Raw genomic sequence first — 19,402 nt, forward strand, 5'->3', positions numbered from 1 at the left:
TGAGAGCTTTACTTTCTCAGCATCGTTGAAATACTCCTTTATCAACCGGTCGCTGAGATTACGCCCTTCCAACTCTTCTGGTGACGGGAAGGTACTGAAATTCAATCTCGTCACCAGGGCAAACTCTCCCATGCCGAATCTACAAGACTTCGACCCTAAGAAAAAATGCACCTCATCTTTGTTGTTGATGGCGATTTTCCTCAGCAACAGTTGATGCACCAAGACTCCGGAGAAATTAAACTCTGAAGCCAAAAAGAACTGCTTGAAAGGGGATTCCTTAGCCCTTTCAAGCAGCCCGAGCTCCATAAACCTAGTCTTAATGTGATTTAAAGTACTACTACCTCGATATGTCACTCGACCAGGAAAGTGATCACAGAACGAAACAAGCAACTTAGGCATCTGCAACAACACATGAAAACAAATTGGTAAGAAAATAGAATGTTAAACATAATCAGGAAAAATTTTCATCAAAATACTGAAATAAGCTGTCATCGAGCTGAAACATACACTATCAAGCCAGTGTCGAGCCTATCGAGCTAAGCAAAATCTATCAACATAAATAACCATCGAGCCCTGTTTATTAATACCACAGATCCATCGAGCCTATTGTCGAACCCTTATCGAACCTATCGAGCCCTTTTAACCTAATACCACAGATCCATCGAGCTCTTATCGATCTACCATCGAACCATTCAAACTACCCTATCGAGCCTACTATTGAACCATAATCGAGCCTATCGAGCTAGTTTCATATATTACCCATGGATAACATCGAGCTTCTATCGAACCTTATTGAACCTAATGAGCCCTTTTAACCTAATACCACAGATCCATCGAGCTCTTATCGATCCATCATCGAACCATTCAAACTACCCTATTGAGCCTACTGTTGAACCATAATCGAGCCTATCGAGCTAGTTTCATATATTACCATGGATAACATCGAGCTTCTATCGAACATTCATCAAACCTATCGAGCTACTGGTTCAAACCCAGAAAAAACCATAGAAAAGCCCAGACCAAAGAGCTACCATACCCATTCCACACCACCAGATTCAAAGGGATCACAACAACAAAAATAATCACGAGGGTTCAAGAATATACCTTAATGAGAAATGGGTTCGATTGATGGGTTCGACAGGTTCGACCGGTTCGACGACATGGGTTTCGAGCTTTGTTGTCGCCGTTGGCTCGACAGGTTCGACAGGCCGACTTCGGAGAAGAGAAAGAGAGAGCCTGAGATCGACGGTGATGGTTATCGCAGAGGGTTTCCTTCGATTTTTGGGGATTTTGGGTTTCCTTCGGATTGGGTTTGGGTTTCGGGGATTGAGAGAGTGAGAGAGTTTGTGTGGGAAAAAATTTGAATAGAAAAAAATGAAAAGAATATTTTTAGTACTTGATAAAAGTTTAACACTAATTTAAAAAAATTATTAGTGCTATTATTATTTAGTAATTATAGGCAATGCTATTCCTATTATGCGTGAAATATCCCTTTAGAAAATAAAAAGGGAAGCTCCGTCCGTATTAGCCAAAACAGGCCTGGCGTCGGATTCTGCGCCTGTTCAGAATCCCAAGTCAGAGCATTTTGGGAAGATGCAGTACGGGTGGGTAAACTAGAACAAACCAACCAATTTACTCTCAACTCAACTCAACCTTACCTTGTTGTTTTTGTTTTTGTTCAGTTCAATCAATAATCAAAATATTCAAAATATGCTTTTGCATTTTTCTTTAGTTGCGACCACTATAGGAGGCGATGCAAAATCCGAGCCCCTTGCTGCGACCAGATTTTTTCTTGCCGCCATTGCCACAACGACGCCACGGTATTCATACACACATTTATATGTCTATATATAATATGCATTTTTTTTTTCAATCTAAACTCCTTTTCTTTAAATTTTTAGAGCTCGCTAAGCAATCCAAAAGAGCGCCATGAAATTGTGAGGCACGATATTAAGCAAGTATACCTTCTTCTTAGACTTGTATTTTTCTGAAATTTGTTTTCTGATATTCTTGTCAAATCAGAACCAGTGTTGTTGATTCGAGTTTTTTTTAATGAAATTATAATCTTGGAGTTGTTGTTTCAGGTTGTCTGTTCGATTTGCAATACCGAGCAAAAGGTTGGATTTGTATGGTTTGGAATTTGGATAATATATCTACTTCTTTTGTACTGATCTTAGGTTTATTGGGCTATATATATATAAACTATATAAGATATAGTTATGTGTGTGGTGGGGATGGGTGCTAACCCAACATATTCCTTAGGATGTGCTTTTAATGGGGCGAAAACTAAGAGTAACAGTTTGATTTCATTGTTAGAATTTATTTTTTACAACTATACATTTTTTATAAATAGAAGAAAAATAATTCCTTTCGTAATCTCTCGCAGGATTACATATTTATTAATTTGGTCTGGGTTTGGTTTGCATTGTAGGTTGCTCAGGTCTGTTCTCATTGTGGTGTTAAAATGGGAGAGTATTTTTGTGACATTTGCAAGTTCTATGATGATGAGGTAAGATAATTGGTTTTCAATTTAGTGGCATCTATAGTAGTTAGAAACAAGTATCTTGTATTGGGATGTGATAGAACCCCGATTAAGTACACATACGCTAGGCGTAACAAGGGGGTGGTTTAGTTTGGGTAACCGTGATTACCACAATATGTTATCACCATAATTCGTGGGTGATCTATGAGGAAAGTAAGGTAGTTTAGGAAAGTGTGATTGTCTTAATAGCTAATTTATTTAATAAGTTTGAGGAAATATATTGTCGAGGATGAGTGTGTAAGTTAGGAAATTTCTTATTTGTGTTGAGCTTCTGCTCTAGAGAGAAAACCAGGTCTCTCGAATACCTGGTATTTCTTTTTCTACTAGTATATTCAATAAAACACACTTAATTTTTCTCTCTATTCTGCCTATTACTTTTGATTGGAGCCGTGGGGTCTATCAGGATGCTACCCTTTTATGGGCTGTAGATTTCATATTTGATGTAATGTACTGCTTGTTCAAATGCACAGACCGAAAAGAAACAGTATCATTGCAATGAGTGTGGAATTTGTAGGTCAGTGTTCTGATTTTTTTGCATCTGTCCTACTGCTTTAATTAGTGTCAATAATTTATTTTCTGTCATAAAATATGTCTGATGTGATTTTTCAGAGTTGGTGGTCGTGAGAATTTCTTTCACTGTAAGAAGTGTGGTATGCCCTCTTGGACTCAGCTGAGATCTTGCAGAGTTATTCATGTTTTTTGATCTTGATCTTCTTATAAGAATTGTTTGTTAACAATCATGATATTGATTTTCTGGGTATCCATACGCCTTCTCTAACAACCATTATACTGCTTAGGGTCTTGCTATACAGTGAAGTTACTTGATAATCACCCATGTGTAGAAGACTCAATGAAGTGTCATTGTCCTGTTTGTTACGAGGTTTCTGCTCCAACCATGCATTGGTATTGGTTTGACATTTTACAAGAAATACAATGTTCTGACAAACATTTTATTTTGCTGACAGTATCTTTTTGATTCGATTAAAGGCACAACGATTATAAAGTGTGGACATACAATGCATGAAGAATGCTTGAAGGAGATGGTAGAGCAACATTAGTTATGTTTCATTTTTCCTTATTTTTATCTGGTTTCTTTGACATTCTTGATGAGTATAACAAATGTATTTAATGTTTGAAATTTTTTTGTTGGAATATTCTTCTAGATATCGCTGTCCCATTTGCTCCAAGACTATGTTTGACATGTCTGAAGATTGGGAATCGTTGGATGTTGAGGTACAGCGTTTCTTTTCTTTCCACTTTTAAGTTTCCTTGGTCAACGTACGTGTAGGATCTGCAATGTCTACTTTCCAGTGTTCTATGAAATTAGCAATACCATGTTTTATAGAAAATAGAAAAGAAACAATATTTAACTTAGATTGGATTTTCCATTGAGGGTTATGTTTGGTAAGAAAAAAGTAAAAGTAAATTACCAAGAAAACAAAGGAGTGACTTACCGTGCATGATTGTGTTTGGTAATTGGTATATGAGAGGAAGAAGAGAATACCATAGTCGTCTTCCTTGTTTGGTAGAAGGGTGAAGAAGAAATGATGAGATTTTATTGTTAAATGATAAATCTACTAATACTATTTAACTGGTCAAAGTTTTGTTTTTCCAAATACCCCAAATTTGAAGGATAATTTTGGTCAAACCTGAGGATTTGAAAGAACTAGCTAAATTCCCCCCTCCAAAAATGATACAAACTAAACAACCACGTTACTCAAAAGGCCAATTCTATTCCGTATTCTCGCCATTCTCTTTATACTTTTCCTTTATTGTTGTTTATCTTTCGAAAATGCTTAAGCGAGGGACAATGAAATTAACTTTTAAATATATGTACAGTGATGGTATGTTTAACTATGTTCCACGAAGAGGCTGTGCCTTTAGCTTTGAATTGCAATTGGATCTAGTAGTGGAAAAAATATCCCCATAATTTATATACATATATTCTAATTGTTACTATAATTAATTTAAGACTTGGATTTGGTGACTTGTATAATAACTTATACACCTCCTGTAGTTCTGGTTTCTTTTACGTGTGCCATGGTGCTCCACTATTAGCCTGGTGCAGATCAAATTTTAAAAGTTGAACAGAATAGCTGAAATTGGATTTTGGGTTAGGAGAGACTTGTAAGTGTTAGCGGCATATTTGTTGGAACTGACTGTATATTTAGATGATGTTTGGTTGGGGTTAATAGAATAGAAATCAATTAATTTTCATTTCATTCATTTAATGATACATTTACTTGAAGGAAATGGAATTTTGTGTAGTAATGATTCCCATTCAATAGTAAGGGAAATTTCACTATTTATACCTAATAATGCTTAATATTACCAAAAAAATCCTAGCATTATTAATTTTTTCAATTTGATGCTAAAAATTGTTATCATACTCAAAATACCCCTCCCATTATATCAAGAATCCTAAAACCTTATCTTCCTCTCTCTTTCATTCTCACGAAATCCTCCCTAACACCTACAGATTTGTATGATTTTCTTGTCGAAATCTTTGTAAGCCATCTCCATTGTCTCTGTGAAGTCACTTATATCAAAGGCAACATCCATTTTGAAGGTTTTTGGAGGAGAAAAACCATGGGTAATAAGATTTTTCCTTTTATATGTTGGGTATTATTTATTTACATTTTTTGACTATATTGAACAGATCTGAGCTTATATTGGTGTGTTTTTTTGGGGTTTTTTAGAGAGATTCTGCGATCTGCATTTTTCTGGGTTTCCTGCAACTTTTTTGCTCGATAGGAGCTCGATACCGGTTCGATAGGGGCTCGATGGTATGTAGAAGAAGGTTCTTTATGAGCTCGATGTAGTTCGATTATAACTCAATAGTTTTAGGCTTTGTTGCCTGATTGTGCTCGATGGAAACTCAATAAGGGCTCGATTGGACCCTAGAATATTTGATGTAGTTGTTTTCTCGATATGTGCTTGATAGGAGCTCGATAGGGTTCGATGGAGGTTTTGGTTAGGTTTTATGTTCGATTTAAGAAATGGTAGCTCGATATTAACTCGATAAGAGCTTGATTATGGGCTCGATGGTGCTTGATGACAACTCGATAAGGGTTCGATTGGACCCTAGAATATTTAGTATAGTTGTTTTCTTGATATGTGCTCGATAGGAGCTCGATAAGGTTTGATGAAGGTTTTGGTTAGGTTTAAGAAATGGTAGTTCGATACTAACTCGATAAGAGCTCGATTATGGGCTCGATTGTAACTCGATAGTGTTCGATTATAGCTCGATAAATCTCGATAATGTACTTTTTCATGAATTTCTGAAAAATTGACAGTTTTATTGACAATTTCAATTTTTTTTTTCTCCAACACAAGTTCCATTCTCTACGTTTTTGTATCCTACAATGGTATTTGATAATTACAAGGGAATAAGTAGATTTTCAAAGACTCTCAATGCATGGTGATATCGATGGAGGATACTGTAACGTACTTGCAACTTCTTAACATATTGCACAAGGAACTTAAAGTTGATAAACAAATGTATGGGTTGAAATTGGAGGTTCCTTGCACATGCGGCGACGAACGGGTTTACACTCGTTCATGTTGAAAGTGATCTTGGTGTCTATGCATTCTTAGGAGTAACATCCAAAAAAAGTTGGCCTTGTGTGTCACTCTTGTTAAAAAGATTGTCATTGCAAATTCATTGTAACATCCTGGATAGCCAAGACCGCTACACTGTGAACTTATAAATGTGCAGGACTTTGCTAATCAAGTCATTTAGTTAAAAAAAAACGTGTCACTAAAACTATTAATGTGCTAGGGTTAAAAGGGTTTGGTCTCAAAAGATATTTACCATATAATTAAACATTTACACATGTGATCCTAAAAGAAATAGCGTTTAAAAGTCTGTTTACAAGATTTTCAGTGTACAGACAACCACCAGCCTTTCTAAAGGCAAAATAAAAGATTATGGTTTTCCTGTCTCTGTCTCCCCTCAACCATGGTGGTTGAGCAGCTGATCATGTACATTCTGCTCTCAGAGCTCTCTTAATCAGGGCTGATCAAGTTTGCCCTTGCCTTTACCTGCACCACGAAGCACCCGTGAGCCAAGGCCCAGTAAAAAAACATATCATATTACAAAGCAAGCAATAATAACATTTGAATAACCCCTCTAAGCATGTTCATACACCTAACATATCACAATAATCACAGAGCATGAAGTTTCAACCAAAGAATCGGCTAATCATCACCCATCTATACAACATAACAATCCACCAATCAATAATAACAAACAAATCACATAATAATCAAGGTCGACACCTTACGTCGCACCCCCTGTTTACCCCACTGACTCCGGCCCGCTTAAGCCGAGCTCAGTGCATAATAAGCTGCCCTCAGCTACCAGTGGCCGAGCCGTGCCCTGTGCGCTAGTGTAAACTTCGGCACTCTTAGGTCGTTGGTTTACTGTTTACATGGCATAATACCATATTTTCAAAGCATACAAGATAGGGAACCCTTAGTCCCATTATAAATCCACAACCGGGTGCAGTTTTCTTACCTTTAATTCCCTAGTTCAATGATTACGAGCGACGCCTCTCGAGCACGATCCGCTTCCCAAGCCCTAGCTTAACACCTAGTCATAACCAAGATAGGAAGTACCATTAATATTCAAATAAAGGTTTCCGTGTATAGTTCTAGCTTCCGGGGCATCGAATTCCACCAAACACGGTGGTGGAATCGATCCCGAGCACCCTAGGTTAGATTCCTGTGCTTAAAACCTTCATTTAGCCAAAAATGCCCTTTAGGGCCGCGGCCTGCCCCCAAAAATAGAGGCTAGGTCTCTCTGATCACAGACACGCGTCGCGGCCCTGCCCTATGGCGCCGCGGCGCTTCCCTTCGGCAGAGCCTCCCTGGTTCTTCTTTGCTTCGCAGGGCCGCGACACTCTAGAACAGAGCCGCAGCCCAACCCCTCGTGCCCAGAAAAATCACAATTTTTAACATCCCAACCTTGCTCAAAACCGTCCTAATTCCAAAACCCATTGATCACAAAACTTCTAACATGATTCTAGCAACATAATCCAGCAAAAACCTAGCTTTAAAACCCATTAAAATCCCATTTTAATTTCTGAAACCCAGGAGCTCAAGAACATAAAAACCAGCAATGGAACACCATAATTCAGCCATTAGTTTATGGATTCAAGCTTACCTCCACAACAGAACCACTTCTCTAAGCAAAATCCGAGCTAACTCCCAAACTTTCCACCTTAATTCAACCTTGAAGTTAAGAACCTAAACACCCTTAGATTTCAACCCATAAACCACATAATCAACTAATCAAAAACGAAATTCAGTGCTTGCCTTAGTTTATGGTTGAATTCCCTTGCTGAAATTGAGCTATTTCCTCAAAACTCTAGCCCAAATCATAAAGTTTCCAGCTGAGTTTCTTAGATTCTAATGGTTCCCTTGAAAAAGAAGAAGAAAGAAGGAGAGTTGGTTCCTCTATTTCCACAAAATTATGAGGTTTTTACTTAGCCTAACCTTAGGTAATTAAGTTAATCCCGGGGCTCAGGGTACTAAAAACATCCCCGAAGGCAAAAAGGTAAAATTCCCCAATATTCCCGCCTAGGCTTCCTAACCTCAAATATATCTCCATATATTTATTTCCATAACCCGATAACCAAAATAATCATCTAATACCCGAATCACTCCTTGACTTGCCCCAAGTCAAACATTAAGCCCCGTTGTGACTTCCGCTAACTAGCTCCCTAGGATCGCCTCGAGTCGCACGCTGCAGATATACCCATATAATAATGTGGTTCTCACAAATATAACATATAACCATACAAGCATGTTTATCATATAATCACACGTTAATTTAATAAATTCACACAAACTAATTATGCCCTCCCAACACACTAATCAATGCCCTTAAGCCATCTTAGTGATTTTGAGTCGTTACATTCATATTCCACTCCTGGACCTGAGGGAGCATCTAGTACTTTGGGATGTCCTATTAGTGACCTGAGGGACAACCCGTATGAGTACAACCCCTATGTGAATGGCGATCCAGTAGCTGAATATAATGAGGACTTAGGATACAATTCAGTGAATGACGATCCAGTAGTTGAACATTTGCAAGTAGAATAAGCACAAGAACAACCAATACGTCCTATTGCACTAGTGAACCCACCAAGTCAAGGACGTCGAACACCTGACACCAGCTTTAGTCGTCCAGGTGGAATAGAATATAATTATACAGGGAAGGATTCAATATGTTCAACAGAAGATCATAGAAAATGGAGTGCTCCTATGTTTACAAAAGAAGATATTATGGCTTCTAGTCGTTCTGAATCACCCTCATCCAGTGTACCGTTGGGAGACTTACACATTGGGAAGACTTTTGAGAACAAGATGGAATTGAAAACCAAAGTGCCTCTTTTCGTAATGAAGAATAATTTTGAGTTTATGGTTAAGAAGTCTAGTATTGATGTATTGTATATCACCTGCAAGGATCCTGATTGTGATTGGAGAATAAGAGGGAAAAAAGTCGCGCGATCGGAAATGTTTGAGATCACTGTTTATAATAGTGTACATACTTGCTCACTTGAATTGCGACAGAAAGACCACCGTCAAGCAGCACATTCGGTCATTAGGCACCTTATCAAGAACAAATATGCTACTGATGACACTAGCTACCCAACAAACAACATAAATGAGGATATGGAGAATAATTTTGGGATCGATATGAGTTATATTAAGGCTTGGAGATGCAGAGAGAATGCGCCTAGTTATGTCAGGGGGACACCTGAAGAATCGTACTCCAAGTTACATTCTTACTTGTACATGCTGCAGCAAGATAATTCAGGTACGATAACTGATTTTGTCACAGATGACAGTCACTTTCTTTACTGTTTCTTCTCGCTTGGAGTTTGTAGAAGAGGTTTTACATCATGTAGTCTTGTTATATGTGTGGACGACACTTTTTTGAAGTCAATGTATGGTGGCCACATGTGTGATGTCGCATTGGATGTGAATAACCACATTTATCCATTTGCGTTCGCGATTGTTGACAGTGAGAATCATGCTTCTTGGAAGTATTTCATGATGAAATTGAAGGAAGTCATTGAAGTTGTTGATAATCTGTCTTTTGTATCAGACGGGCATGCTAGCATTATTCATGCTCTTGAGTTGGTCTTCCTTGATGCCTACTACGACACATGCTACCATCACATAAGAATAAATGTAATCGCTAAGTTCAAGACTGATCACTGTCACAAGGAGATGTGGAATGTGACATATGCATTTCGGAAGTCAAAATTTCACAAGTTCTTCAACAATATAAAGCAAATGGATCCTGCCATAGCTCAATATCTAGAGAGTATTGTCTTCGATAAGTGGACTCGTGCTTACTTTCCTGGGAATCGATACAATGTAATGCAAACAACTATGCTGAAAGTTTCAACAACAAAACCAGATATGCAAGAACCTTCCCAATCACTACTTTTGTGGAATTCATTCGTTTCACAATTTAGTCATGGTTTGCTGCGCCCTGTGAAGAGGTAGAGAAGTGCACATCCAAATTAGCAACAATATATGAGAAAGATGTCTTAGGCATTGCGGATGAAGCAATGTACTTGAAAGTCCATCATCTTGGACAGTTCAAATTTCATGTGGGTGATGGTGAGGTGAATTTGATGACCAGATCATGCTCTTGTGGGCAGTTTCAAATAATGGGTTACCCTTGTGTTCATGGTGTGGATGCGGCCATCCTGCGCGGTGTCAACATTTACTCATTGTGTTCCCTATATTACACTACTGAGATGTGGAGGGAATCTTACAAAGAAACAATTTACCCAACTGACAACGAGGATGATTGGGAAGTTCTCGAGAACATACAGTACATGCAAGTTGGGATTCCCGTTGAAAAGCAACCAGTTGGTTGACCAAAGAAGAATAAGGTGGGAAGGAAGACAAACCGCACTCCATAAAATGGTGAAATCATTTGCAAAGAGCACAAGTGTAGTATGTGTGGTGGGCTTGGATACAACAGGGCCATATGCAAAACTAGGCTATAAACTCTTTTTTCCCATTTGGACTTGTATTAATAACCTATGTTGTTTTCCCTTATTTTTTATTTGATTTTTGTTAAAAGTTATGTTAAGCTCGATGTAAACTCGATGAGCTCGATTGTAGCTTGACATTAATTCGATTGTAGCTCGATATGAACTCGATAATATGTTTGTTAGCTTCTGAACTGACTTCAAATAACTCGATAATAGTTTGATAACAACTAGATAATGGTTATGAAAATGATATTACTCGATTGAAGCTCGATATTAGTTCGATAACAGTTCGATATAGCTCGATATTAGTTCGATAATGTTCGATATAAAGTCGATAACAAACATATGTAAGTTACAAAAAAATGGGAACAAAAAACTACACAATTAAAGACCCTGTATTTATACAATCATCAAGGTAACAAATTTTGATACCACAAGTCTGTGGTCCACTTGTTCTTGAACACCTTCATATTTTCATCGCAGATAGTTTCCAATGGAAGGTCAACCATTAGATGCTCAATATGCTTGACAACATACACACCATAATCCCCACTGTAAAAAAAAAGTAAACATTGAGTGTACATTAATATAATTTTAGTTAGAAATAAATTAGTATGAAGATGATGTTTGTTACCTTCTCTTTGACTAAGTGAGTTTGTGTTTCTGTTTGCGACGCCATATGAACTGATGCGGCCTCTTTTTCCTGCTGATAGAATCTTCAACATCAAGCTATCAGTAAACAATTTACTCTGCATTAACAGAGAAGGAAGCAAAAAGCACCATGGATTCATAATTTCCTCCAACTTTGCATCACTAATCACCGAGTTGTCCGAATCGTAAACAGTGAGAGTCCAACTGAAAATGGAAGCCTCAATGACAAACCAATGTTGTTGTCCATAGTTCTGGCACCAATATACATCCTCAACTCCTCCCCAAGATGCCAGAAACTGTTGCTCGATGCTGGTCAACATGGACATAACGTCAGAATCTCACGTATACTTTGTTTTGTCGGCAATTTTCTTGTACTGATCATATCGGGCAGGTATCACTTGTGAGAAATACATGTTCATCACAACTGCATTATGTCGATATATATTGGGAAAATACTTGCGATGCATACGAAGCATGTGTTCTGCTGCATCAATATGCTACAAAGAGAGTACGATATAATAAGTTAGCAAATACCATCATAAATTGCTACTATCGAGCTCTATCGAGTTAGTTCGAGTCCTAGAGTCAATAAACGTGCTAGTGTTCCTTTTGAGTTAGTTCATTCTGATGTTTGGGGTCCTCCTATTTTGTCTAAACCAGGATTCAAGTATTTTGTTACATTTGTAGATGATTATTCTCGTGTAACTTGGTTATTTTTAATGAAAAGTCGTTCAGAGCTATTTTTCCTGTTTTATGCTGAAATTAAAACTCAATTTAATGTTTCAATTTGTACTTTGCGAAGTGATAACGCCAAAGAATATACATCTGCTTTATTTCAATCATATATGACTCAGAATGGCATACTTCATGAAACTTCCTGTGTTGATACCCCATCCCAAAATGGTGTGGCAGAACGTAAAAACAGACACCTTTTTGAAACTGCACGAGCTCTTTTATTTCAAATGCATGTTCCTAAACCGTTTTGGGCTGATGCAGTTTCCACAGCGTGTTTTCTCATTAATCGAATACCATCCTCTGTTCTTCAAGGTGAGATATCTTACAAAATTCTTTTTCCGCAAAAGTCTTTGTTTCTTGTTGATCCTAAGATATTTGGTAGCACTTGTTTTGTTCGGGATGTTCGTCCGCATGTCACTAAATTAGATCCCAAGTCTTTGAAATGTATTTTCCTTGGTTATTCCCGTCTTCAGAAAGGCTACCGGTGTTATTGTCCCAGTCTTAACAAATATTTGGTCTCCATTGATGTCACTTTCCTCGAAGATACACCTTATTTCCCTTCTCTGCCCGTTCCCACTTGTAAGGGGGAGGACGATGATTTGTTGGTCTATTCTATCTTCTTCTCTTGACTCGGACCTATCACCAATCTCGCAACCTGTTCTTGTGAAGCCTCCTATTCTTTAAGTTTACTCCAGGCGACAACCTCTTGATTCATGTCGTGCACTTGCTCCTTCGTCATCAGATCCGGACCCGAGCGATGATCTTCCAATTGCATTACGCAAAGGTAAACGTCAGTGTACTTATCCCATTTCTTCTTTTGTTTCTTATAATAACTTGTCGTCTTCCTCTTGCTCTTTCATTGCTTCCCTTGATTCTATTTCTATTCCTAAGACTGTTCGTGAAGCCATATCTCATCCTGGTTGGCATACTGCAATGCTAGAAGAGATGAATGCTTTAGATGATAATGGTACTTGGGACTTGGTCGATTTACCTTCAGGGAAACGGGCTATCGGTTGCAAATGGGTCTTTACGGTTAAGGCCAATTCGGATGGGTCAGTTGCTCGATCGAAAGCTCGTCTTGTCGCCAAGGGCTATGCTCAAACTTATGGAGTAGATTATTCTAAAACTTTATCTCTTGTTGCAAAGTTGACATTTGTTCAGTTGTTTATTTCAATGGCAGCTACTCATCATTGGCCTTTACATCAACTTGATATCAAGAATGCTTTTCTTCATGGTGATCTTCAGGAGGAGGTGTATATGGAGCAACCTCCTGAGTTTGTTGCTCAGGGGGAGTCACGGCGAATTTGTCGTCTTCGAAAATCTTTATATGGTTTGAAACAAAGTCCTCGTGCTTGGTTTGGAAAGTTTAGTCAGGCTATTGAGAACTTTGGTATGATGAAAAGCAAGGCTGATCATTCAGTGTTCTACAAACGATCAGAAGTTGCCATTATTTTGTTAGTTGTATATGTGGATAACATTGTTATTACCGGAAATGATACTAGCAGAATCTCTTCTCTTAAATCTTTCATTCATACTCAATTTCACACGAAATATTTGGGGGTGTTAAAGTATTTCTTAGGAGTTGAGGTCATTCAAAGTAAACAAGGTGTCTTTCTATCTCAAAGAAAGTATGTCCATGACTTATTGACTGAAATAGGAAAATTAGGGGCAAAACCCTGTAGTGCTCCAATGACTCCAAATCTACACCTTACAAGAGATGGGGAGCCATTTGAAGACCCTGAAAAGTATCGAAGGTTGGTTGGGAAGTTGAATTATCTTATTGTGACTTGTCCAGATATTGCCTACTCAGTTAGTGTTGTAAGTCAGTTTATGTCATCCCCAACAATTGATCATTAGGCAGCGTTAGAGCAGATTTTGTGTTACTTGAAAGGAGCACCAGGACGGGGTATTGTGTATGCGAATCACGGACACACTCATATTGAGTGTTTCTCAAATGCAGATTGGGTAGGTTCCAAAGTAGATAGAAGATCCACTTCAGGTTATTGTATTTTTGTTGGAGGGAATCTGGTCTCATGGAAGAGTAAAAAGCAAACCATTGTGTCACGATCTAGTGCAGAGTCAGAATATCGAGTTATGGCACAGTCTGTGTGTGAGATAATGTGGATATATCAACTATTGACTGAAGTAGGACTTAAAACTTCAGTACCTGCAAAATTATGGTGTGATAACCAAGCTGCTCTTCATATTGCAACTAATCTTGTGTTTTATGAACAGACAAAGCACATTGAAATTGATTGTCATTTTGTTCGTGAGAAAATTCAACAAGGCTTGATTTCTACAGGATATGTGAAGACTAGAGAACAACTAGGGGACATTTTTACAAAAGCTTTATATGGGGTTCAGGTTGACTATTTTTGTAACAAGCTGGGCATGATTAACATTTATGCTCTAGCTTGAGGGGGAGTGTTATAGTGTGAATATTAGCTGTGTAATAGTGTGCATATTAGTTGTTTATTAGTTGACAATTAGGATTAATTAGTTGATTTAGTTTCCTAGAATAACTTCTCTAGTTGTGTATAAATAGATGTTATATTTTCAATATAATATACAATTCTCTTCACATATCATTACAGGTTGCGATCTGGTTTCTTGAGAGGGTCCAGCACCTGTGTAGCCTCTTTTGGTGCAGCTGCATCAGTGCGATGTCTTTTCCTCGTGGGATCAGTGTAGCCCTCAAACCAATCTGGCTTGCGTCTTTGGCGTCTAGTCCTCTGAAACCGAACCCCAGCAATATCCTCAAGGTTGACAATAACGACTCACGGAGTCCCAGCATCAGGTGTCACAATGATGGTAGGAGGTGTAGTTGGATCATCAACATAGTCCAGAGTAATATCCAATGACTCTAAGTCTAAATCTTCATTGGAGCCTCTCGGTTTCTCCTTAATAAATGTCAGGATCTGACTAACTACGTCCAAGATCACTGACTGGTTCTTCGGGAGGGTCTCCTGTCGACCCTCAATTCTGTCCAATCGCTCAATCAAGTCGGCGAGCTCAGGGGCTGAGGCTGAGGCTGAGGCTGGTGTTGGGGTTGACGCTGAGGCTGGGGCTGATGTTGGGGCGAAGGCTGAGGCTGGGGCATCAGGAGGGGTGGGACCTGCAACCTCCTCCCCCGGGGTAGCATCATCAAATATCCTTGCTGCCTTGGCTGCCTGAGAAACTATCTCCGCGATTTTCTCAAAAGTCGCATCCTCCTCTTCATCAGCCTTCGAGGGATCCTGGCCAAGCCCAGGATAAATGGGAAGATCTCCCTCTGTCAAAGACAAATAGTAGTTTTTTTTTTCTGCTGGTCGAGGCTTCGACATCGGAAGGACAATCAACTGCAAACAACATAAAACATTTGGTTAACTCAAATAATGATAAAAGATAAGAATATAGATAAAAACATTGTTTAATGTCAATCAAATATAACTTACATTCTTCTGCGATAACATCGGTGAGGTGACGGACTTGGTGAAATCCTTGTTCCTCCGATGCGACCAACTAAGCATCATCAGGACCATGTTTCTCGAGCTCACAACAAACTTCGTCGCAAGCTGCTGGATAGCCTCATATGTCCAATACTGTAAGGTTGGGGCATAACCATACATACTGTATTTGGCCTCTTGCTGCACCTTGGCATCCTTCTTGGCATCATAGTTGGTCTTTTGCTTCACCATGTCCTTCTTACAAGACTGCAATAGCCTCCTATAAGAGTATTTCCCCCATGGATAGCTGAAGAAGTACTCTACGTCCTCAACAATTTTCAGAATATCTCGCCAAATGTGCAACTTTCCCTCAATGGCATTCAGAATCCCCTCAACAAACAAACATAGACCAAGCTTGTACACATCTTCCACAACCGTACAAGTCTTGAAAGCATGGTCCACCTGTGAGAGCTTTACTTTCTCAGCATCGTTGAAATACTCCTTTATCAACCGGTCGCTAAAATTACGCCCTTCCAACTCTTCTGGTGACGGAAAGGTACTGAAATTCAACCCCGTCACCAGGGCAAACTCTCCCATGTCGAATCTACAAGACTTCGTCCCTAAGAAAAAATGCACCTCATCTTCGTTGTTGATGACGATTTTCCTCAGCAACAGTTGATGCACCAAGACTCCGGAGAAATTAAACTCTGAAGCCAAAAAGAACTGCTTGAAAGGGGATTCCTTAGTTCTTTCAAGCAGCCCGAGCTCCACAAACCTAGTCTTAATGTGATTTAAAGTGCTACTACCCCGATATGTCACTCGACCAGGAAAGTGATCACTAAACGGAAGAAGCAACTTAGGCATCTGCAACAACACATGAAAATTTTTTGGTAAGAAAACAAATTGTCAAATAGAATATGGAAAAAATTAAAAAAAAAATCATCAAAAACCGAAATAAACACTGCCATCGAGCTTATATCGGCCTGTTATCGAGCCCAATCGATCCCTATCGAGCTCAATCGATCTATTCATCGAGCCTCTGTCGAACTTCCTTCGAGCCACTATTAAACCTAATCTTTAGTATACCATCGATCTTATATCGAGCTAATGTCGAGCCTCCATCGAGCCTAACTATATCAAGCCTACTATCGAACCATTCAACTACCCTATCGAGCTCATATCGAGCAAGTATGAACCATTCAACCTACCCTATCGAGCAAGTATCGAACCATTCAACCTACACCATCGAGCTCCTATCGAACCATAATCGAGCCTATCTAGCTTATTTTATCTATTACCAAAGATCACTCTAGCCATTATCGAACCTGTATTGAATCTATATCGAACCTATCGAGCTACTGGTGCAAAACCAGAAAAAAAATCCCCAAAAAACGATGAACACAATCCACAGATCACAAATTCAACAATATGCTCTATCAAAAATTGAAATGGGTTCGAGATTTTACCTTTGATTGTCAAACTTTGGAGGAAATGGGTCAATGTGGGTCTCGTAATCGCCGTGGGTCTCGATTCTGATGGAGAGATGGGAGAGCGGGTCTTGGTTTTGCCGTGGATCTCAGTTTCGACTATGGTGGGCTCGATGGAGGTGGTGGCTCAACGGAGGTGGGCTCGACAGAGGTGGGGGCTCGATGGAGGTGGGCTTGACAGAGGTGGGAGTTGAACGTCTCTGGGTTTTTTGTGAGTGGGAGAGAGAGAGAAACCAAGAGAGAAGTGAGATATTGATTTTTTTGCTCGATGGAGGTGGGCTCGGCAAAGGTGGGAGTTGAATTTCCTCTGGGTTTTTTGTGAGAGTGGGAGAGAGAGAGAAACCGAGAGAGAAGAGAGAGAAGTGAGATATTGATTTTTTTGGGTGTGGAAAAATGAGAAGGGTATTTTTGGAAATAGGGGAATGTTTAGCATCAATTTGAAATTGTAATTAGTACTAGAATTGTTATGTAATTATCCCTATTAGTATGTATAAAAAGTGAAATTTTCCCTTAGTAATGGGGAAGTTAGTGGGACCCATATAAATTATGGAGAAAAGAATCTTTCCCCCTTCATTTTCTCAAGGAATGACATTATTCTTAAAACTTTTATTTATTTTTTATTTTTATTTATTATATTTAAAAATTATAAGACATGTTTATCCTTTAAATAAATAAAAATTTATTTTTTTAAGAAGATAATTTAGTCAATTTAAGCATTCTGATTTAAGTTTCTTGATTATGTAAATAAAATAAAATGATTTTGATTCCATTTCTAGTTAGTTTTAGTAAACAACATAGTGCAATTACTTATTCTAATTGCTCCATATTTTATTTCTATTAATTTCTCTATTGATTTATTCCGATTCCGATTTTAGTTTAGTAAACGAGCTATTAGAGTATTCGAATTCCATTCTAATAGAATGGTTTTTCCACTATTTTGGTGGAATGACTATTCTATTTGAAAATTTGAGGAAAAATCATTCCAATGCAAGATTGAAAAAAAAACTTAATAATTTTTTTATCAATTTTTTTTTTTTTATTTTCATTCCCTCCAACTAAACGTGACCTTAGTGTCTACATATTACACTGCTGAGTCTGACTAAAAGAAAAATGAAGCTTCACTAGGTGGTTGTAGCTTTGAAAATTTGCTTCTGATATCAGTTTTTTCTACCTACTGCTCATTAATTAGTACCCCTATTTTTTTGGGGGGTGACAGATTGAAGCTATGGCTATGCCTGAGGAATACATGTATAAGGTACAGCCTTTTTCTCTTACCACTTCATGTTTGTTTGATTAGCGGGTTTAGTTTACATGTTTACACCCTACTCTACTCAGCAACTCTTTATTTGAATTTCTCTGATTTGCAAGAGAAGTAAACTGCTGTACAAAAGTAACATGTGTGGCGTATCCCTGGTAGGTTTCAATCCTCTGCAATGACTAACACAACAAGTGAAGTTCCCTTCCACATTTTAGGTCATAAGTGCAGCCAATGCAATTCATACAACACTCGCCGGATTTCAACACCAGTCAATGAGATAGTCAGCTGATCATAAAGACTATAATCACTTCGCAAATACAGCCGACTAACACAGTTGACATCATTTTCATTTATTTATATCTATCTGGTTTTCTCTTTTTGCACATCAAATTCTTGGCAGATTTAAATTAGTTTTGTCATGTATACCTTGGCTCAAATGTTCCATTTAATTTCACATAGGTTCTATTGGTTCTCTCTCTCTCTCCTTTTCTTGCCATTGATTGTCTTGTAATTTAAATGTTGTTGGGACATCACTTTCCTTACCGACATACATACGGGTACCAACCATAAGATGGTTTCTTCATTCCAAATTATTCGAAGAAAGGAATAATTATTCATGAAGTGAAGCTAGCGGCTTTCAAAATTTGTGCAATTTGTGCATTCAATAATTTGCATTGTTTATAGCACCACATTTCTCTTCAAGTTGGGATGGAATTTATCATTTAAATTTATTTGATTAAAAATGTTACCATGGGTAAATTTTGAGTCACTATTATTACTCTTAATTCAGACTAATTCATAAAAATTCTAGTTCGTTTGATTTTTTTTTCGTTGAGACATTAGGCTCTAAAATTTACTTATCCAGCCCTTAATATTGGTTCAGATGTTGATATGGTAGGATGGAGAGAAGTAGAAGGAAAAATGTGCATTTTACCTATGAAGGAAATGAGAGAAAAAAGGATTGAACTTGATTAAAATTGATAATTTGATATGTTTCCTACTAATCCTTACTCTTTCCCAAAACCCATCCAATAATATCATCAATCTTTCTCATTCAATTCAATTCTAATTCGTATTTAACACTCTTCGTCATTTTTGCAAATGTAATAACTTTTGTTTTCTATCTAAATATGTAATAAACTAAATCTTATTGTCTTATGAAGTAAAGAAAACCTTTCCTATATGAGCTAGGTTTTGATGATGTGAGGGCACGTCCCACTCATTTTTATTGGGAAATTTCAAGTTCTATGCATAATCACATAGTGAATTTTTTAATATGC

General features: G+C 38.1%; 1 protein-coding gene across 23 annotated transcripts; it reads left to right on the top strand.

Annotated features, from left to right (window-relative positions):
* Positions 1-1,486: 1,486 nt before the first annotated feature.
* LOC133794532 (E3 ubiquitin-protein ligase MIEL1) lies at positions 1,487-18,767 on the top strand. 23 transcript variants are annotated; one of them, XM_062231944.1, is made up of 13 exons: positions 1,487-1,604; positions 1,733-1,820; positions 1,902-1,958; positions 2,085-2,117; positions 2,432-2,509; positions 3,013-3,056; positions 3,152-3,192; positions 3,340-3,445; positions 3,530-3,599; positions 3,706-3,775; positions 5,022-5,135; positions 18,081-18,119; positions 18,282-18,767. In XM_062231944.1, the coding sequence occupies exons 1-9, from the start codon at positions 1,594-1,596 to the stop codon at positions 3,564-3,566; spliced, it is 495 nt and encodes a 164-aa protein (XP_062087928.1). In that variant the 5' UTR covers positions 1,487-1,593; the 3' UTR covers positions 3,567-3,599; positions 3,706-3,775; positions 5,022-5,135; positions 18,081-18,119; positions 18,282-18,767. The 23 variants fall into 23 exon arrangements, with proteins under 23 accessions (XP_062087928.1, XP_062087942.1, XP_062087889.1 ...); XM_062231958.1 differs by having other exon boundaries at positions 3,530-3,585; XM_062231905.1 differs by having other exon boundaries at positions 3,340-3,422; positions 3,508-3,599.
* Positions 18,768-19,402: the final 635 nt, after the last annotated feature.

This window comes from Humulus lupulus, chromosome 1 (assembly GCF_963169125.1).
Source record: "Humulus lupulus chromosome 1, drHumLupu1.1, whole genome shotgun sequence".
NCBI lineage: Eukaryota > Viridiplantae > Streptophyta > Magnoliopsida > Rosales > Cannabaceae > Humulus > Humulus lupulus.